The sequence below is a fragment of the Dicentrarchus labrax genome, unplaced genomic scaffold (genome assembly GCF_905237075.1).
Source record: "Dicentrarchus labrax unplaced genomic scaffold, dlabrax2021, whole genome shotgun sequence".
Lineage (NCBI taxonomy): Eukaryota > Metazoa > Chordata > Actinopteri > Moronidae > Dicentrarchus > Dicentrarchus labrax.
This window is the reverse complement of record NW_026136705.1, coordinates 14,978,361-15,001,229: the sequence shown is the minus strand read 5'-3', so window position 1 is coordinate 15,001,229 and position 22,869 is coordinate 14,978,361. Positions and strand designations below refer to the sequence as shown.

The following is a 22,869-nucleotide window of genomic DNA, read 5'->3' as shown; positions in this document are numbered from 1 at the left end:
ATCTAGTGTTTGTCTCAAACTTGTGTGATCACTGTATGCATTGTACTGTATGTGCAGGAGAGAAATCTTGTAACTTGAGAAGAACTCAATGTATATAGGGGATTATTTGCTATAGTCATTATGTAGTCTTATATTTATTTTATAAACAACTGCTCTAATACAGTTATGTTAATACATATGATGAACAAATATCCTGGGTAGACTTTCATTGTGTCTATAGTCTGTTAAAGACCCCGCTTACCAAATTAGTCAATTAAATTATCTATAATACCAGACACCACTGTTTTACCATTTTATTCAGGCTACTGTATTGAGTTGACTTCTTTCATAATAATGTCTGAATTAATGATAGTGATGCTTCATACATCCACAACATTATACTGATCAACTTTTTCATCTTTTGAAACAAGTACATCTAAAAGGATTGCAATATAAAGATAACACAGTCTAAACATGACTGGCTGTTCAATTAGAAAACTGTATACTGTTGAAACTGTTTGCATAAATTACACAATTAACATCATGAGCAGATACTTTAACACTGTGTTGATACTGATGTGGTTTAGCTAACTTCTTGTGCCCATTGGCTACAAATGCTCCACTGTGTGGCCATAACGCTAACACTGTACTAGCATATAAGTTACAGGTGCATCTAATTTAAGTTAACTTACCTCTGATATCTGGAAAGGATAACTCTCTGCCTGTCATTAACAGTAACATTACTTTCTTGTTGACGCTTTCATAATAAAATAATTAAGTTAACGTTTTCAGCAGACTACAACCGCATTAAGAGCAAACAACAAACACCTCACCTGAGTTAGCAGGATGACTTTAAGCTCAAGAGTCTCACTGTTAGCTTTGTCTGTCTGGTAGTTTGTCGCGATGGTTAACGCTTTATACAATGTTCATAACTCATTTCTATATTCCTCGAAACATTTCAAGCTTCCTGAAGTAGCAGTGATTCCACACCAGGGTCCAAACTGTTCAAATAGTGCTTCTTGAAGGGATAAAGTATAAACACTCTGAACATTTATATATATACTATTTTTTAATGGACCTTCAGACCTGTTGCCATGGTTGTCTGCAGGGTCTTAATAAGTCTACTTTCTGAATTTTCGTCCTTAAAATTTCTTAAATATGTTTTCATTTAATCCACATTGATTGGATTAATGAAGTTAATGTCTCCTGTATAAAAAAAAAAGGCTTGCTTTTAAATGTGTAATAGGGGAACATGTGTATTGATCATGATGTAACCACTACAAAATAAAACCAATATTGAATCAATACAGATTTTCTTTAATATTTTTATGCCAGTATGGATGTGAAATAGGTCTTAAATAGTCTTAAAATTCTTAAATTTAACCAGTTGAATAAGCACAGGTATATTTAATACCATTTAGGGTGGTCCTGGCTAACTGGAATAATAATTGTACCTGCCCTTATTATTCCAGTTAGCCAGCACACCAGCAAATTGTGCTGTGAAAAAAGTAATATTCATTCATATGTCTGTAATCCTTTTCAGTACCGCAATACTGTGTCACTGCAACTAGTGCTTAGTAAATAAGTTACAGTCAATAAAACATATTTAGTAGTGATGTTTTTCTCACTTTACACAACACACAGCACAGGCTGATATGTATAAGCCTTCATAACTCCACAACCTTGCTTTATTCATTTTTGTGAGTATCAATAGATTTTCTGAGTCATACAACAAATAATTGGTATAGGCAGTAAGCGCTTAAATCATCTGACATAACCAAAAAAGAAAAAAATGAAATGTGTTTAAAAAGCAGTGTGGTTATCAGGCTTACAGAGAGTGCCGGGGTCATGATAAACAAGCAGACGTTGTAGTCAATGCACTTGGACAAAATTCACAACAGCAGTCTGTGTTCCATTATATTCATTTTCTTTAGTCATATTGACTTGGTTGCTCCTGTGGTGGTAATCAGAACTGCATTACAGGAAGGTCAAAGGATTCATGTGCGCAAATAAATGTTAAATTAGAAGAATCACTTAATGATATGACATTTACAGGAATGAAACAGGCATCATAAACTACCCGCCTCGACACCAGAAACAATGAAGATCAGTTCTCCCCTGTCTGATTGTCAACATTTCTTTTGTGCTTTATTCGCAGGCGGCTTGTAGCTACAAGTTAAATAATAATTTGACACATGGAAAAATATTTCTCTCTCTCATCTAATTCTTGTCACAGTGTGTGAGAAGGCAGCAGAACTCAAAGTCTTCACCGCCCCGCCCAAGGAGGAGCCACACGCAGAGCTTCATGACACCTTCTCGTGGCATAAAACCTGATTTATCAGCAACCATCAAGAAATATCCAGATCTCTCGTAGCACCTCCACATTTTGGGCTAAGAAGTGGAACGTTGAGGGTAACTCAACAAACTGCTGCCCAAACTGTAGCTCATTTTTTCTGTGATCTCCACACAAACTGTATTTTCTCATTCCTGAGCAGTGTGTCTGAATACCTTTGCTTCAATGAATGCACTTCTGTTCTTTGCATGATGTCTTTGACGGAAGCCAGACGTGTTTTGTTTTGTTTTGTTTTGTTTTTTTGGTAGTTGGGCTGGATTTATAGCAGTGTGGGTTAAAAATAAATATTTATTTTACAGCAGTTCAGGGCTGCCAAAAGATAGAGAGCCAAACAGCATGTCCTTCAGTCATGCATTAGCATTTCCCTCCAGTTGAAACTGTGATTGGGTCCATGTGTCAGAGGCAAGATGGGTGGGTCGACCAGCTGCCACACCCCGGTCTCTCCCATTTCTTCACAAGCACAAAACCCCAAGTAAGGAATCTGCTCAAAGAGAAGACAGATGTTGCATGTTATCAAAGAAAAATAAAATGCGGAGAAGATAGAAATAAAAGGAGCGACATAGCTTAAGCAGTAAACTGACCTTTCGGACAACTTGGACAAAGTCCTTGGAGTTTTGGGGGCTGAGGCCTTGTATCTGGCGAGTGCAAGCCTCCAGGGAGGAAGCATGGGCCACAATCAGGACCGTGTTTCCTGTGTGAATGAGGTAGAGAGCAGAGAACCACATTCCACGGATACCATTAGCTTTCTATACTGTTTATAGGCACTCAGTAGTCACTAATATGCAGCTTGAAATGTTCTTTGACACATCAACTTTTATACCGTCATCCAAATTGAGCATTTTGACCCGTAAGCTAAAATACAAAGTGCTTATAAGTTAGCTCAAAAACTACATCTTTTATACGTGTTTAAACCCTGGATACATGTTTTCAATGCTGCTTTACCCAAGTTCTTGGAGTCTGCCAGGATCTCTCGGGTGACTTGGAAGCTCCTGCTGATGTAGGTGTCATAAGACTCTGACACCGCCAACTTACTTATGGGAATATAAGGTCTAGGGACAAAACGATAGATAGAGAAAGTTACAGTACACTGCATCAGCATCACAGGTAAAGGCATATCGATGTTTCAGCTGGTTGGTGTTGCGGTCTACCTGTATGTTGTGTCCACACTCAAGTTAGCAGTGACTAGCTCAGCTGGGGGGATCCAGTTGGGTAAACATGTGCCTGAAACCCACTTGGTCCATTCAAACAATCCGGGTTCCACACGGATCTTTGTCTTTCCCTCCTGTTGGAGACCTGACACAGAGTGAAACAGACTGTCAGAGCGGGAGATATGTCTTCTCAGGTCACACCGTGAATCTACTCTGTCAGGTGATTTTCTTTTTTTTACCAAAAATCTATAATACATCTTCCCATGAAATGGAAGCCTAGGTGCAATAAGAGTAATTGTGTTGGTCCCATGTGCCCCAACTCAATAACATGACAGGACTTTAAAGTTTAAAGGTTTTGACAAAGAAGATATTTCTAAAATGGAAAAAACAAGGACAGTAAGCTGAATGTGTAAAAGGATGAGAAAAAGAAGTTAGACCTCCTGTTAAACCTCTTTCTTTTCCTATCTGTTTTGTCTCCTAATGATGTCTCCAGGTACCTCAGAGGTTTTGTTTTAGTTCATTAAAGCTTTATAGAACTAGACAAATCCTGTTGAGATCCGAGCTACACTGAAGGCTTCAAACTGAAAATCCAACATTGTCATACAGCGTTAACTTTTTGAAATGCATCATAACGTGCCAGCTGAAGAACCTGAATAGATGCTGTGTAACTTGTCTGTGACAGTGATGAGGGTGATGAAGATGAGGTCCTACCCTGCAGAATGTGGTGAGCAGTCTGAACGCAGCGAAGAGAAGGAGAGCAGTAAACAAAGTCTATTGTTGTGTGGCTTTCCAATAGGGCTTCACCTGAGATGGATCAAAACACAGAGGAATTCTATGTTATATAGTTTGGTAAACATAATAGCTACTGTATTTGATGACCTAAATCCACGTACGTATCGATGTAAACAACATCAACTGTATATAAAACGTACTGACCTACAAGACGGGCCTGGGTGGAGCCAAACACAGTAATTGGACAATCTTTATCATAGTCCCGGTGACCTCCGCTTCTAGCTGGCAGGCTGGATGGCATGTTGAGATTGGAGCGAATATATCGGCCTACAAAAACACAATGAGAATCTTACAGATGATGGAAATACTGAAGTCATTAGTGTGTCATTAATCTATTCTAGCATGCAAACCTTTGGAGTCAAAGCACTGTGTGACCCAGTGTTTCCCAAACACCACATCCATCCTCTCCCCATGGCGACACACAAACAGTCTCATCTTAGACAGGGAGGACTGACAAGCCGGCCTCGACACCTGAGATAAAGATTCATTTTAAATTGTGAGACACGTTGCACAACAGATGGTCTCTTCACTTCTGCATACGGCCTCATTATACATCCTCTCTTCGCCATAGGAAGAGTCACATAAAACAAGAATGCCGTACCTGCATAGGAGGACAGAGGCCAGTGAGACTGGGAGCATCCATAAAACTGTCAAGCAGACTGTCATTCAGCTGTCCATCAAACAATAACCCACCAACAGTGGTGCCAGCGTTAGAGGGAGAGGCACAGTTGAGAATAGAGTGAGACCTGAGGAACAGATAAACACATACAACTTTATTCATATAGCACTAGCTACAAAAGAAGATGTACACGCAATCAACATACAGTGTACAGCATACAACATATGACCTTAGAGGAACATAGGAAGCTACTGAGAAAGCCGTATGACAGTAAAACATAACCTGTTCAAGGAGTGTACTAATGTGGGGTTGAAGTTAGTCAAGAAGTCGACTGAGAAGATGATTTATTTTATTGTATTTCTCTTTAATCTTTGCAGTCAGTCAAGAAACGTCCCCTTATTTGTGTGTATTTCTGCTTAAGCTGTAAAAAATAAATAAAAAATAAAGCACACTGAGGGGATTTGTGGATTGCCAGTTTGAGATAACACCCACTGATGTCTTTGTGCAGTGATTGCAAAAAGGACTTTAAAGGGCAATCGGTGAAAATCTGCTACTGTTGACTGTGCTGTTACTGCATTGTATGCGCGCGTTGTTCTGGCCTCCCAGCACGGCTCCTTATGTTTCATGGAATTTCTTTAATGCAAAAAACACATGATGCTGGACTTCGTCCTTTGCTGAATATCGTGGTTTTTCTTCCTTACCCATGGACCACCCAGGTATCAGACTCATCACCACGGCTGACATAGTTCTCAGGCAGCAGTCCCGACAGCCCCGTGCCCAGAGAGGTGCCGTACACCCAGCCCTCACTGGCACTGGTCTGCTCCACCGGAGACATGAAGATAAAGTCTCCCGGCATCAGCTCCAGCTCATCATCATTCTGAGGCACATACGGGTACATGACTTGCAGTGTCTACAGGGGGCAGATGGTTAGCAGCCATTAGACACAAAGGTACTGAGGAGTAAACACCTTACATCTATTTATTATGATTTTGCATGTCCAAAAATCTACCTCGTGATTGGCAAACCGAATATCCCGGGAGAAGAGCACAGCCAGCCAGTCACAGCCTGAAGCCACGTCCACGCTTTTGGCCAACTTCTCCAAAATTGGAAGGTGACTGACTTGGAAGTGGTATGCCAACGTGACATGAAGTTGTTTCTTATGGGGCTCGACATGAACATCTGGGCAGAGGGAAAAGAGAGAAATGTGCACACCAGATGTTTATATACATGTATACTCATGACAATGATGTAGTGTTCAGTTTACATTCTTTTAACTATAGCGGTCCTCCACTGACAGAAACATTTAAATATGCTGAAAATGCATCACCTGGTGACACTGCTCTGCGATTTACTGATTACAGTTTCTTCACATCATTCTTGATCTATCTGATCTGTGTCTACATGACCTACAGGACAGCGTTCATGTATCCTGTGGTTTCCATCAAAGAGACAAAGGGAGCTCAAACCTGCTTTAGCTTCTGCTTCAGTAGCAAAATCGGCAGCGAAACCCTTCAGCACCTCCGCCACCTGCTCCTCCACAAAGAGGCCAATGAAAGTTGAGGAGGTATAGAGCTCCAATGGGAGGGGCATGGGTATACGAGCCTTCCACTTGGCCACGGTGGCCTGGAGAGCGTCGGACAGAGCCTCCACCTTCCCGTCGGCACACTGAGAGCGGAGACAACAAAACAGGAAATGGAGTTGAAATGGAGTTAAATAATAGAACTCATATGTCCCAGTATTGTCATATATATTGCATTGAACTGCATTCAAAGAAATAACCTGACTCCCTCTACATGAGCACTGACACTCACCATAAAGAACTGGCAGAGGGTGATGTGGGGGAAGATGTTGTGGGCCTTATTTTTCCCACAGGAGAGGCGGGACTGCTGCCAGAAGTGTGAGAGCTGCTGGAGCAGCGGCCCACTGGGTCGCAGATATAACACATACTCTCTGGGCAGAGGGTCATCCAAGAAGGGGTCATCCACGTGGGAGAAGAGCCTGGGGGTGACAGACAAAGAAAACCCGAGGTGGGGAGTGAAAATTGGGAGAGAGGACGAGCAATGTCCAGCAGAGGGCAGCACTGTCGTAAAAGCACAGTGACACGTCAATATAATGTAAAGTCAGTGGATCTTGTGTTTACTATTACAAGGAACATTGCAGTTTAATAACAATGGGTGAGCATGTGAGTAAAAATGTGTGTCTGCTCTCACCAGTCACAAGCTGCCTGGACGTTTTTCCCTCCTGTCGAAACCAGAGCTTTCAAGCTGCAAAGAAAAAGAGAAAGGGAGATCAAAGCACAGTCACAAAATCAATAGTTTCTCTTCCGGGCCGTGTTTATTAGGAGGAGATGGCTGCGCTTCCACATGACAATGAACAAAGACTAAACATCCCCAGAGAGCAGTAAAATAACAACAAGCTCACAATAATTCATAACAGGAGTTCATTATTCATACCAGAGGTTCATGAGGCTGAGCACTGACGCAGATTTCAGAACGGCCGTATTCTCTGCTATGAAAATATTTAAAAATCTGGTTCTATCATCAATAAAGTACCACTCAGTAGATGCAAATCCACATGTTCAGCGCACCCTGGGTTTAACATGAAACTGAATCTGAACATGATTCTGATTCAGTCAATGGTTATATAACGACCCCTGTGTTATAGGGGAGAGGGTCTCTGGCTGCTCACAGTCTTGGTTAACAATTTAGTTCTATTTCTATTTCTAATTAATTCCTTGTGTTTTAGTGTAATGGACATGAAAAAGGGGGAATAAAGGCTGAGTTCACGTCCTACGACATGATTTATCTGTGTCATTTCATAAACCATAACTTTTTTTTCTGAAACAAGAGAGAGCTGATTGCATGATTACTCTTGAGTACTCAAAATCTAATTAGTGTCTTTTTATAAAGCCTCTGGTATTGCGGGCCGCCTCTGAAGGGATTCGCTGATCCGAGATTCATCAGCTCTGAGAGGACTGACACAGAGCCTCTGGATGTGACTCTAATTCTGACGGTTCACAGTAACAACACAGCCTCTGCCCCTCTTTCAGTCAATCAAAACATCAGTGACATGCTTTATTTTTATTAACTGGACTCTTAGAGACTTGTCTGCAAAGATTTGGCACACATTAGCACAAGCGTTCCACATAATATTCCTAAATTAGTCAGATGAGAGTTACTGAAAGTATGTTACTGAGGTCCAAACAGTGAGGTGTCTGTGAATTCAGTTTAAAGCTTCTCTCTGCTCTAACAAAGCTCTGTACAACACTTGCCAAAGACTCATCTTTTGATTGCTTATGTTTGTTTATCTGCTTTTGTGATATAAATGGAATCCCTGATATATCCCTGAAATAACTAAAGTAAGCAATGTCTGGGTACACAGCTCCTTTCATTATTAAGCAACAGGAAAATGCGCTTTGAGTGACCGTGCATCGTCTCCACGGCATTTCATCTAAAAACTCAACGACAAGCCACACAGTCCCTTCTCCTTTCACTTGCTCTTTGTGCATTGTGTGAAAATAAAAGCATAGCCCCATGTCAATGAGAATTAATCAGCCATTCACTAACTTAGATAAACAAAAACAAAACCTCCATAATCTTATCTTATAATGATGCCACGTCCATAAAGGCAGCACGGCTTGTCACCGCTCTGAATAGCCATTCCAATGAGCATAAAATAACAAACTGTAACTGCCATTAAAGCAGGACGTGTTGTTTTCTGCAGCCACTGTTTGATATAGATACAGACATGTCGCCGCGTCTCTGTGTGGCACGACGTTGACAGCGTGCGTTGTGCCACTCTAGCGTTCAAATTCAATGAGCTATTTTTACATTTGTCCCACTGAGAGGGTCCTACATACGGCAAAGTCCCTGAACCCTGGGGGCAGCGTGCCCTGACAGAGCACAGCAAGCAGGATGGGAACGCCAAGGCTACAGCATCGTAACAGATGGCTCGCGCAGACCCACTACGACACACACACACACACACACACACACACACACACACACACACACACACACACACACACACACACACACACACACACACACACACACACACACACACACACACACACACACACACACACACACATAGAGAAATATATGCAGAGTGAACTTGAATTAAATACAAGCTACAAAGACAGGCTTCAGTTCATTCACCTGAACAGGTCTAACTGCTGGTATATGACAGTTGTATGACATTTTACCTAATTGATCCACTTTAACAGTAAGAGCCACATCTGCACGTAGAGAGGGCTTAAGATAGAGAGTCATTTGCTGGCTACAGTCGTCTTATTCAGAGATTGCACCTGGTGCTGTGTGTAGGAGGAAAAGAAGGGGATTTTCTCTCAGAAGGCATGATGGGATTACAAGCAGATGTGACTGAGACGTCACAAAATCCAATCCAGGCTAGAACATTGAATTGCTTGCTTCTTATCTCTGTGGTATTTTATAAGAGTGAACCTGTGTGACATGAAATAATAGAAAAGAGTCTTGCAGAGAGGATATAAGGTTTGCTTGAATTTAATCAGCTTTTTTTTAGGCTGATGAAATGACTATAAACCCTGTTCCAGGTATAAATTATAATAACAGTAATGTCTAAAAGAAAAAAATATCCTTTAGTCTCTTTCCAAAATGTAATGCAGAAGGCTTTAAAAAAGGTCCAAAGGTAGGATTTAGTAGATCATGCTTCACCCTACCCTTCCAAGTGTACAGTGGGTTTGGCTTGTTAAAAACTGCATTGTACTGTCTCTGCCAAAACTTGAAAGTTGTCACAAAATACAATTAAAAGATGATAGTTGCTTCTGATCCTTCAATATCTTCCAATTAGAGTATGATCCAATATTGTTTTTTTTTCCTAACTGAGCTGCACAAAGACTAATTACAGTCGTGCCCGTGGGAAGAAAACATTCAGATTCATGAAAATTAGATTCAAATTTGTTTAAAATGTTTGACAGCAGAATAGCTCTGCTTTGACAAAATATAACCTACACTACCTTTGATCGGTTTCTGTATTATTTTTAGTACCCTAATCAATCCTTCCATACATTATCTATAGCACCTTATCCTCAGCAGGGTCGTGGAGGGCTGGAGCCATTCCCAGCTGAGGCCATACAGTATAATAACCTATGGAAAGTCAGTATCACCTTTCTCAGAGAGGAGGGCTGGAAGTCAGACACTCTCTCTTCAACTACAACAAAATACTAAAAGCCAGGTGCAGACAACAAATAAAAGTAGTACTTTTGTTGTTTGTCCATTGGCTCATAATCTGCCCATTTGTAGTTAGAAGTACCTGCCATCTCATGTTCCATTGAAGACGTGCACTGATCAGACAGGTCAGACTCGATGTAGAAACAGCGAGATGGAGTGCAGTGCCAACCTGGCACCAGTGCGCTCTGGGCTCCCACAGACCGTCTGCCCACCGCGACTCATTGCACTCTCTCGCATAAAGCAGATTATTCTGGTTCAGCCAATTTCCTTTTTTACGTCTGCCTCTCACGTTGATTGATTGCTTTGTTTTAATCCATAGAGACGATCATGACAATAATCTTTGGGCAAATTATGCACACGCTGAGCTCTTCCTGCACTGTAGAAAACGTAAATAAAAATGTTAAAGTAATTTGTTTCAATAAAACAGAATTACTAGTAGTAATTTAAGATGTATCTCTAGCGAATCAATCATGTTTGGCTAGTTTGAGTTTTAGTCTTTTTTTTCTGGATTTGTTGAATACACCATTATTTTTCTGTATATCTGGTCATGTTCTCAGTGCAGAAAAAAACTAAGGCCATGTTCTGCTGCGTCCGTTTGAACCATTGACAGTATACATCTAAATTTGTGTATACAATTTAAAAAAAACAAAAGCATATCATTCTTAACCAACAGACTGCAGTCGAGACAGCAGGAAGACATCTGGCCTGGCTCAGACTGAAGTGACAAACCAGAAGGAAGTCGTAGTAAGAAGTTTGCACTTTCACAAAGTACCATGTGTACCGCTTAAGTGCAATAATTTAATTTAACTGCTAATTTCTGCTAATGTAATTTATCCACTGTATAATAACACAATGCCATAAACAGTCCTATATATTTATCTATATTTATCCTCTATACAGTTCTCTACATTTATTTTATTTTACTTGAATTTTATTTTACTTTTATTCTTATCTCTACTTTCTATATTTAGCTAAGATTTTATTGTTTATCTTATACTGTATTTTTTTATACCTCTTTTATTTTATATACAAGTGTTTTGTAAGCTGCTGGAAATTCAATTTCCTTGAGGGAGTCATCCCAAAGGGATCAATAAAGTGAAATAGATACTGAACCCGTGGCTTAATAATTTAATAGTATTCAAACCATTTGTGATATTGTATGTGTTTCAGTCTGCACAATCTGAAACCTCGACTTATTTCATCCACACTTTCACTGTGTGACACTTTCACTTCCAGGGTCGCTGTTTCTGACACTGAAGGCAACGCTGCAACTAAACATTATTTTCATTGTCGATTCATCTTTTGATTATTTTCTTAGTTAATCAATTCATAGTTTAAAACCTGTTACACCGCTTTCCCAAAGCTCAATTCAATTCAATTCAATTTTATTTGTATAGCGCCGATTCATAACAGAAGTTATCTCAGGACACTTTTCAAATAGAGCAGGTCTAGACCGAACTCCTTATAACATTATTTACAGAGACCCAAGAATTCCCACCATGAGCAAGCACTTGGCGACGGCGGCAAGGAAAAACTTCCTTTTAAGAGGCAGAAAGCTTGGACAGACCACTCGGCTCTAGGTGGGTGGTCGTCTGTCTCAACCAGTTGGAGTGAGAGAAAGAGAGAGAGAGAGAGAGAGAGAGAGAGAGAGAGAGAGAGAGAGAGAGAGAGAGAGAGAGAGAGAGAGAGAGAGAGAGTCGTATTTAAAACAACTTTTTTTATCCAACTAACAATCCAAACCAAAGAAATTCAACATACTATAATAGACGACCAAGAAAAGCAAGCAAATATTCACATTTTAGAAGCTGGAATCAGAGAATTTACATCAATCAATCGATTATCAGCTGTTTTCTGTCTGTCAATTGCTCAACTTATCATTTCAGCTCCACTGATTTATCACCAAGCTATTATAATGTTAGCCAGCTATTGGTTCAGTTTACATACACACATTACAGTTGTTTATCCTCAGATTACTTGCATTCTCCAATGTTTTTTTTGTTAGATTGACTTCACTTTGTAAAGACTGTCTGGAACGTCTCCACCATCACCACAATTACTACACAAACTGTTTATTCTGCAAATAACAGCAATTTAGTGGTGATTCTAATACCGTAGCTGATAAAGACTGAGTGCCCCTGCTGCTCTTCATCGTGCATGAGTGACCATGGGTGTGTACCTGCCAACCATTGCATGCAAAGTGTTGTCTCTTTCACACTGAATGTAAAGAATAATGTGTTCGGACGATATAGTGATCCAGGCAAAAGAAAGTAAAAAATACTGACATCTGCACCACCCTCACAGAGCAGGAGAGGTGCGACAGGTAGCAGAGCTGGGCAGTGTTGGTGGAGCTGACTTCCAAAAGGTGCTTCCTCTTTCCTATTGGCCAACTGATCGATGTTTCGACAAGGAAGACAGCACCTCCCGCACCACAGCCCTGTGCATAGCATCTGCTGCTTGACCGTTCAGTATTTTAATTTGTTTTCTGTCTGTTCCACGATAGTCAAACCAGTTGCGTGCAAACTGTCCTCAATAACTGCATCTAACCCGGAGGCCTCTCCTTTGCTCTTAGGAAGAACTGGGCAAGTTATTTATAAACTGCATTTCCTGTTCACAGCTAGGGGAAGATAAAAAAGATTAGAGAGTGTGAAGCAGAGAACTCACTCTGGATGTGGCAACAAACCAGCAGTATTGTTTGCATAAATGACAGTGACCATTATCAGATGAGGGCTTCATTTTTATCAGCCGAATTTGGAAACAATCTTAGTATTTCACCAACATTAGGCAAGTTTTTTCAGTTCCCATTTGCACATTTAACCCTATTACAGATTAAATGTTCTGGCAGCCTGTTGCGTGTTTAAACAGCGGCGTTGTTGGTTTCTCATACACATAAACATTCTTTGTTTATTACAGCTGACCTTTTTGCTAAACTTGGCTCTCTTCCAGGCTTCTAGAGAGCGTTATCGCTGTATATCAGGCAATCTGCACACTTTTCAAAGCATCTCACGAGTGTGATCACTTCCTCGAAAAAAGTGTTTGAAGTTATGTGACAAAACTCGACCAACACAAATTTCATGGCCTTTCACGTCTACATATCAGCGAAGAAAGAAAAAGGAAATCATTAATTAAAGCCAAAAGTAAGAAGCATCTAGAAGTGAAGTAAACCATGTCACCCTGTCTTAACACACACATGTGTACACACACTAACAAATGTAGCTACGTACTCCCAAGGGCCCCTCCCTGACTCAGCTCTATGGGCGAAACAACATTTCCTGTTTACAAGCCGACGGAGAACACTCCATCGCTAGCCACTTATCGCTGTAACAGCGCTGAGCTCTGCTGCTGCCCGACACCAGACTTCACCCTCAGGAGAGCTCCGTCAGCAGAGGAAATGTGCTCCCCTATGTCCAGTTTGCCCGACTCTGCTCGGGCGTGATGAGGTTACGGCCAGCGCATCAAGCTTATGACTGACCGATAATGGCACATACGTTTACGACAAATATTTTCAGTCGAGGACAAAAGGGGGAAAGGTGTGCAAAGGTGTAATATTATACATACAAGGCTGATGCCATACCACTTACCGACTAATATTGTAACCATTTGTTTGAGCTGTTGCAGGGGGCCACCATTAAGAAATAACACATAATGATAATGAATAGTGTCACTGTTAAAAAGGAATCGTTTGGGAGACACATGTATTTGCTTTTTTTGCCAAGAGTTAGTTAAGAAGATTGATAGTATACCACTGTTCTGTTAGCTAGAGCCAGGAGTCCATTAGCTTAGCTTACATAAAGACTGGAAACAGCTAGCTTGGCTCACACTAAAGCCACCATCCCCTCTAAAGCTCACTACTTAACATACTGAATAGAGCTTGTTTAATCCATACACAAACTGGAATATAGAAACGACAAGTTGTGGTGTTACAGGGGGTTAGGTGCTCTTTTTTTTGGCTAGCAGCAGCACAGTGACTTATTGGTGTCTTGTACAGCATGTAAACTGACACAAAGACACAGCCTGTTAATTAGATAGCATTAGAGGCGTTAGCATAATTTTTCACATTTTTTCACACGGAGTGAGGCTAGCTGTTTCCCCATCTTCGCGCTACACTGAGCTAACCGCTTGCTAGCGGCCTCACTGTCAGCAAGAAAGTGAATGAGCGGATTTCACAAAATGTCTAACTATTCCATGAACAAAACTGAGTGTTTTGGCACCACATTATTTTGTTTAGGGTCAGCAAAGTCTAACTAACAAGGCCAGCTCTTGATGTCGTACACTCATAAAGCTTTTCTTCCAAGCTGACAAGGCAACATTTCAGTCTCTAACGTCTCTAACAAAGCTGGCTGTGTACAGCCGGTGTCTGGAACTGCTTCTCCTCTTCTCACTTTATTATTTCTGGAGAAGAGAGCTGAGAAGTCCACGAGGGTCGACAGAGCAAGTCAGAGATGACACCATTAAAGGAAGTGTGTGGGCCTTTGTGTGACTAAAGGATGTTAATAATATTCCTTACTCGGTTATTGTGTCCATCAAGCTTATTAGTTTGAACAAATGATTATCAATGCTCCTGTCAAAAGAAACATGCTGTTTTAGCATGAGAGTTATTTTTAGCGCCGCCTGACGTCAGTGAAACAAGTCAAAGTGCACAAAGCAAATGTTTCACTAAGAATAAATGAAGCACAGTGCCAACATTGTGATGAATCACACAGTGCTCCTTTGAGGTCCCAGGATGTGTCATACAAAGCTAACAGCATAGGTTTGAGAGTTGCAGCCATGGTTGGTAGAAATGTTGTCTTTAAAAAAAACCAAACACTTTTAACTCCCAAATCCAAATCCAACTCGTTTTAAACAAACAGACCAGCTGAAGAGTCATCTGTCAAAGTATTTATTCTGTCCAATCTGTAACTGGGACTAAACGTTTGAAATCTCCAGGCTGTCTTTTAATGAGAAATAAAGTCGGTACACCAAACTTTTTCCTATCTGCGAGTGAAATGTGAATCCCCAGCTTCAGCCGCCCTCAAACCACTGCCTCAACAGAGCGCTCAGTAAAGGTCACAAGCCTCTTCCGGAAATGGGCAACTTCCTCTTGGCTGTCTTGAATACAAGCTTAGAGTTTGTTCTAGCAAGCTGCACTCACAGGCAGCGAAGTGTCACATGTGCTTGCAAGTTATACGTTGTAATTATGGTGCCGAGCCTTCGTATGAACTAAAATGGCTCCCTGTGGAGCTTTTTTGCATGTTAGGTAACAATGGGGTTACACATGTAGTTGTTATGGTTGAGAAATGAGTTATGAAACTGATGTAGCTAGGTGAACAGTCTCACACAGTCAGCATGCGCACCAGCTTCCTCTTAAGCAGACAAAAGGCTACACAGAGTGATTGGGTGGAAAGAGATATGAATTTACCGCGCATAACTTTTTTTCAGTGAGAGGTGTTACAACAGTTGAAGTCTTAGTTCCAGAAGCACAATGAAATGGACGATAAACATGTTTGAAATGTATCTGTATGAAATAAGCACTGTATAATCTCAAGAGTTGATTCACTGTTGAAGAGCACTATACAGCAAATGTCTTTGAATTGATTCAGGCACTTCAATTCTCTTCAAATCTGTAAGAAATGAATATGACAGTGACAATTATAACAGAAATGTATAAAAAACATTTGTCACGCATGGTTGTGTTAAATGTTAAATGTCATCGGGCTTGGTAAGTCCCACAGGCCCTTATGATGGGATCAGTCTAATGCTGAAAGATTTGTCCATTAATCAATTACCTAATCAACAGAAGACTCAAACCAGCCTAACATTTTCTTCATCCAGCTTCTCAAATGTGACAATTTGCTGCTTTTCTCAGTTTTTGTAAATGGAATATTGATGCATTTTGGTTGGACAAAACCAAGCAATTTGATGGTGTCATTGTGAAATTGCATTTTCATTATATTCTGACATTTTAAAGACTAATTCGCCTGTAAACAATCAAAATGCAATTTCACAATTTTCAAAAGCCCAAGATGACACCTTCAAATTGCTTGTTTTGTCCAACAAACAGTCCAAAATGCATCAATATATATATATATATATATATATATATATATATATATATAAAACCATCCACAATTAGGTGGGTATGTTAGTGGTGATCAGTCAATCCTGCACACATGAATGTTTATGTGACTTCTGAGAACTCAGATTATTATGAGGTTTGGTGGAAAAAAAATTAAGCGCTACATGTGATTCAACCTCCAAACCCAGCACAGGCTCTCTGAGCAAAGTGTGATAGTTGAATTTTCCACACGCCAGCGTCACCATGAGAACATCTGTGATTGGTCTACAACACGAAAAACTTTTCTTTCTCTGGTTCAATGCATCTGTCTATATCTTGTTAGAACCTTGTTAGACGGAGTAAAAAAGGTTAAAAATCTTTAATTTCCCTCCTTGGTCTCCATCACTGCAGTCGATCTTCTGTTACAGTTTGGTCATCAACTTCCGGCTTCCTGTTGCTCACAATCGCCACATTATTGCTCAGTGCTACTCACCAAAACAAAGACAGAGCTGCTTTGAGGAAAGTCTGTGCTTCATGCATGGCTGACACGAAGGAACCGCAGACATGCCTTCTGTTTGCTTTGGTGTTATTAAGTTTCTCATGCTTCTCAAAACCACTTAGGTCCTCATTTGTTTTGTGGTTAAATTCAGCTCTCCACTTTGCTTAAAAAACACCATTCTGCCAGTAATTCAGGTTCCTGTGTTAAGCCAACCAACACGGGGTGAGTGGAGTGAGGAGTTCTACCTAATTCACAGATGTGTGAGCACTTATTTTGGCCACAAGCACGACATTTAAAACTGCACACATCATCATGCGTTTCTGTATAAAGCCTGAACCAAACTTCACACTCATTTGCCTTCCAGTGGCTCCACTGATAACAGAGATGATACCTCTATACATACGCCACCCCTATATACTTCACACAGTATGTTCTGTATACAGTAGACGGACAAACAGCTACTGTTTGGGAGCGCAGGGAGGACTTACACATGATAAACAGGGAATTACAAAGAAAGGACCTGCACAAGCACAATAAAAAGGACAAAGTGGAAAACTCTATGACTAAAAATTAATCTTTAACCAGTGGTACGGAAGTGCCTTTTACACAAGTTCTATTAAAGAAATGTCAGAGAACACGTTGTTTGCACATTGGAGCAAAAATAGATTACTAGTCATTAAACAGGAGCAGGTTGCCAGAGGTCAATGGCACTACTACGAGCATAGCTACAACATCACAATAGTGCCTGGCCATCTTCTTAATTCTCAGAGGAAAACTGTTTATCTGATAACAGGAGATGGCTCAATTGACCTTAGCAGAGGGTGCAGACAGAAAGGTTAAGCCATCGAGGACACTGATGTCATGTCCTAAATATTTTTTTCTGGAAAGTATTTTTGTAACTTCGGGGAGAGTTTACCTCCTACAATTTAAAAATGACACATAGTGTGTATTTGTGTAGGCCAATTCCTGCCAAAAAGAATAGGCAATATACACAGCAGGCTATCTTTAAACTGTATCTGAACTGGATTATGTTAAGACCAACAAAATACATGAACAAATAAAGGAATAAGCATTCTCCAACAGAATTTATTTTTACAGTTTGTTGAGAAATAAAAGTGCAATGCTTTATTTTATTTAGGGGTCTGTAATTTCCAAATTAGTTTTTAAAAGCTTCCTGGGAAACAACCATGTAATTGGGTACTTATTATAGAGAAAGTAGAGACAATGGTTTCTTTTGAGTTTTTAAGCAATTGTTGATGTCCAAGCGAAATTTGCTTGAAAGAACTAAATTAAAATAAAACTTGCACAAACTTGGCTTTGTAGATTGGGGAAGGGAGGAACATGAACACTCATGGCTACGGCCCTGGTTACACCAGATAATGGGGGGATGGAGGAAGGTGAAAATTACCAAAGAAACTCATAATCCAAACCAAAAAGTATTAAAAAAACTCTAGCATTTTATAGTTACCAAAACCAAAATTAAGAGCAGCAAACTTGAGAGACACCACGATGAAGCGATATGTATCTGTCACGTTATCATCAAGTTTCCAAAACCTGTTTCCGACCATCAGATACGAGCCGAACGGCCAGAGAGACCACTGTGCAAATACACCCAATTAAAACAGAGGGGCTGTTTTTGAATGTGTGTGTGTTTGTGCTTGTGTGTGTGTACATGATTCATGCTCCCTATTGGCCTCAAAAAAAAAAAAACTTAAACACAATGAAGCCCTTGTTCCCTCAAGCTATGACTGATAACTGAATTTTCCTATTATTCTTATTCTTCCTCTCCTACTAAAGTCTAGGGAAGGGCTTCAAAACTGAAAAGCAGAACGTGACAATCTGCACAGGCGAAGACGTTCCAGAAATAGCATCTTCTGTAAAAAGTGCTCCATACAGTGCCGAGTGCTGAAAAGTTTTTTGGTACCGACCGAAATATGTCTGTAGAAGCAAAAATCAAAAACTGTCAAGTACTGAAAGCTGGTGTTGAACATCTGGTCAGAGTCATACTTCGTTCCTCATTCACTGATCAGTCACTGCCTTGTTTAAATAATATTTTTTCCAATTTCAGACTGTATTATATTTAGGCAAAGTTCTTGCACAGCTGCTTGTGTTCAGACAAATTAAAAAACCTCCATCTATTGAAGTTAGTTCACTTGGGTGCAGCACAACAACACTGACACATAGGCCTATTCTTACATATAAAGTCATGGCGAACGTGTTGCCTTTTTACATATCGATCAGATAGCAACATTAGCGTTCACTTGGAGTCCTGTTTCTTTCCACCTGGCGAGTGTAACTACAATAGCCACTCTCCTTTTAGCTCTGTTTTGGAAAAATGACAGAATAGCAGAGATTAAATAGAGAGAAGATTTAAGAGCTACTGTGACAGACTAGCGCTAGTCAGGCCAGCTAGCTCCGTGAAGTCACAGAATGTCAGCGAATGTCACCTTGCAAGCACGGCCGACGCTTAAATGTCGACAACAACAAAGTTGTCAACCGCAAAACCAAAACAATGAGCTGAAAGAAGCTCAAACGCTCTGTAGAGTTGGTGAGAACCGTAGTCGGGAGATACGTCTCTATGGATTATTTTATTATTACAAGCAACCCCTTTAACATTACGCATATCCATCTCATTTTTCCAGCTGTTAATATAAAAAAATGTCACAAGGGAAGCTTTAAGCATAAAATAAGTTTGGTTTCTTTTGTAGAAAAAACCTGTTTATGTTCCTCAAAGTGATGTCCAAATCACATTTCAAACAACACCCAATCCTACCCATACTGTGTCACTGTAATTTGTACCTTACTTCTGTAATAACTACTGTGCCATAAACTCTGGAGAGAAGAGCTGAGCGGTTTACATTATATGTGTATTTCATAACTATCTGCATTATCATTGCTATTGTGTCTCCACTTCACATCAGACCAGACGAAGGTAATGAGGCTAAATTATTCTGCTTCATTATAAATTTATAGCCTCGATCAAATCAAAGTGTATTAGTCTGCCATCAATAATAAATGTGAATCTGCAAATATAACCAAACCCAGTGACTCATTTTGTCTGCAGTGGTTCATTAGGCAGGAGGAGTGAGAGCTGCAGTCTGGAATGATGAAAGCCTGGATGACCTTAGCCAGTTCTTTTTGCAAAAGGATAGAAACGCTTCATTTTTGAGATACTGTATGAGTCTAGTTAAAAGAAGAAAGACTTTTGGCCTATTTAGCAAAACTCAGATAACACCCTAAACGATGGTCTCTTGCGTTACATGGGCAGACAGTTTTATATCCTACAGTTCAGATAACGAAACAAGTAATAGATCTGGGAGTTAATCACGGCGCTCTGAGATTACTGCTGCTGCTGACAAAGACTGAAAGGAAACTACTTCAGATTTCTTTTGTTACAAGGGACACAATTTTGAGGCACGCTGCGCATACAGAAAGGCTTTTGTGCAAGATGAGGCTGTTCAAAATCATCATGCTTGATATATAATGTGGGAATCACTGACTACCCGAACAATGAGAAGGGACGTTATGATTATAGATTATGTAATTAGGAGGAGTTCATACAATGAGGAGGCTGAGACATAAAAACTGAGCCTGGCAGGATTTAAATTAAAATGTGACACCTATTCAGTGTCCACACAGTGCGTACCATATCAGAGGCTGTATTTAGGTGGAAAAGGATTGAAGCTGGTGTTAAAAATGAACTGGTTACCATAGCATTTTTGACTCTAAAACCATATATTTGGTAATGCTCACAGGCTTAGTAACCTGGAGTAAAAGAGGCTAAGATGGGTTTTATAAAGCATATTGTTACTCTCCCTTTCACTGACAATGCAGCAACTCTACATTTAACAGCTGTGTCATTTCTCTGGTTTCTGGTTTTAATAGAGAAATGCTTTTGTTGATTCACAGTCTCAAATATTGAGACTTCTCTCTAAATATTAAAATCTATTGTTGTCCTGTGTAAAATAAAACACTTAAGCATATGTTCAGCAATTATGGACTGTTAAACCGGTGCTGTATCTGAGCCCAGACGACACATTTTAATGTTTTTATGTAATTACATAATCCATAGATGGCATTCACAAGCAAACACTGCTTGTTTCCTGGCAACTTCTCCTCTCAAGGATGAATGAAAAGAAGTGCTGAGGAGCCCTCAGGAATGCCCACAGGATTGGGCTTTCATTGAAAACCAAGGAGAGAGTTGGCGAATGAAACGCATGACTCAGAAAACACTGAGCATCTCTTGTGTTTTTTCTTTTGTAGTGAGAAACATGTCCAAACAACATATGGATAAGTATGCACACACACACAGCTACACAGTCTGAAGAGCAATGTGCAATAAATTAACCTTTAATTCTTATAGTGTCTTACGGTTTCTCTTTATAAGCTGCTGTATTGTGTTAAGAGTATAGTCAAATGTGTCATTCATGTTTTGGGAAGTTTCACGTTGTGTGTTTGTTTGTTTTTGGGAAGCAATAGATTGTAGCACTGTGCCAAGACAAATTTCCCCTCAGAGACAATAAAGTTGATCCTATTTTATTCTATACACATAATGTACCTATAAAAGTGATGCTGCTGTACGAAAGTACAGTAACGATACTTGAGCAAATGTATTAAGTACTAACTATTAAACACTTGTGCTTTTTACACTGCTTTATACACACACTATTTCCAACTACTAGTAACTTCACAGAATAAACATATAAAATATGATAGCATTGTTATACAGTACATATAATAACATGACTATATAAAATAGCTCAAACTTCACTGTCTACAACATTAAATGCTGCCTACATGTTCATGCATCAATATATATAATAACAATAATATAATAATTCTATAAATAAAAATAAAACAACAGGGGGTACTCTGCCTGCATATAAGTAAACATGGGGGTACTTTTGAACGTTAAGTACATTCTGCTGGTACATACTTTTAGTTAGTAAAAGTTTGAATGCAGGACTTGTACTTGTAATGAAGTGTATTTGCATTGTTGTATTGTTACAAGGATCCTGATGCTTCCTGCTGTATATTAAGTTTATATGTGGTATTTGACACTAAAAAACAAACAAACTTAAGACATAAATCTAAATATGTGACATTAAATCCTATGCATTACCCTGCTGTGGAACATGATGGGTGGGGGAGGGTTCAAGAGCAAAAAACTAGAGTTTAAAAGGGGCCATTTGACATGACCCCTGAGGCTGTGGCATATGTTAACAACATGTTGCAGGGATGCTTCATATAGCTGCTGATGCTGATACTGAAAAACAGACGGAGACATGAGCAGGCATGAAACTTCCAGAGTGGATATGAGGGGAATGCTGCTGGGAATTGAACCCAGAGTTATAATAGTGTGTGTGTGTGTGTGTGTGTGTGTGTGTGTGTGTGTGTGTGTGTGTGTGTGTGTGTGTTGGGACAGTACAGCTGTTTACTCACGCCCTGGTCTTGGGGAAGCCCATGGACAGCAGCACGTCCAGAGTGGACCCATGTTTGACGGTGCTCGGCCGGGTCTGGCGCTGCCTCCGCGGGGTCACTTTGGCATACAGTTCCTCTTTAGCTGCCATAACTCACTGCTCCATCGGTATGCCAGCTCCTCGGTCCCTCTGGTGTATTTTCATTTATTAAAAATAAAAATTTTAAAAAATGAAGAAGGGGTGAAGCGGTAGACTATTTAAACCGGGACTACTTGGGTTAAGCGGAAGCACGTAAAAACACCAAACCTAGCGAGGAAACGAGCATTTTTCTGGGTTGGACAAATGCTCTGAGCTGGATCAAGCTACCTCCTGACGGCTCGCACATGAAGTCAAAACCATGAGCAGGGGGGTCAGCCATGGGAAGTCAGTCCCGCTCTCTCAGCCGTGCCCCCGATTCACAACCCCCGGACCGAGGTGAACATGTCTGGTTCCTGCTCGCCGCTCGCATCCGGTCCACTGAATAAGAAATCAGATGCGACTATATGAGCTTCCTTTCCATATGATGTCTTATTTATGAATGGATCCTGAGTGAGCGGAGGTTCAGCCTGTAAAAGGTTGCAGCTCAAAGTGAAGCAGCCCCTCCAGTTAAAGAGACAGTACACAGTTTGAGAGGACAGGAAATCTGCGCGGAACATGCGTTAAACTGAAAGTAACGCGCACTTTCCCCGGTTAGACGTGCTGCTGTTACACTTGTGAACTGAAAACAGTCACATTAGGTGAGGCAGTGTGACGAAAAGTGTCGAGGTAGGGCTGGATGG

General features: G+C 40.3%; 1 protein-coding gene across 1 annotated transcript; it reads right to left on the bottom strand.

Annotated features, from left to right (window-relative positions):
• Positions 1-1,635: 1,635 nt before the first annotated feature.
• On the bottom strand, positions 1,636-22,842 carry ubash3ba (ubiquitin associated and SH3 domain containing Ba). Its single transcript, XM_051401396.1, has 14 exons — positions 22,074-22,842; positions 7,102-7,155; positions 6,703-6,889; positions 6,358-6,556; positions 5,901-6,070; positions 5,593-5,801; positions 4,874-5,018; positions 4,623-4,743; positions 4,417-4,539; positions 4,192-4,284; positions 3,481-3,625; positions 3,275-3,381; positions 2,914-3,023; positions 1,636-2,813 (listed from the first exon to the last, which is right to left on the bottom strand). The coding sequence occupies exons 1-14, from the start codon at positions 22,199-22,201 to the stop codon at positions 2,676-2,678; spliced, it is 1,929 nt and encodes a 642-aa protein (XP_051257356.1). The 5' UTR covers positions 22,202-22,842; the 3' UTR covers positions 1,636-2,675.
• Positions 22,843-22,869: the final 27 nt, after the last annotated feature.

Excerpts from the sequence above, each read along its gene's own strand:
- ubash3ba (XM_051401396.1), bottom strand. The coding sequence starts at position 22,201 with ATGGCAGCTAAAGAGGAACTGTATGCCAAAGTGACCCCGCGGAGGCAG. Across the intron at positions 6,557-6,702 it reads CCCTCTGCCAGTTCTTTATG|TGTGCCGACGGGAAGGTGGA; the intron begins GTGAGTGTCAGT and ends CTCCGCTCTCAG. Across the intron at positions 4,285-4,416 it reads CACCCAGGCCCGTCTTGTAG|GTGAAGCCCTATTGGAAAGC; the intron begins GTCAGTACGTTT and ends GATCCATCTCAG.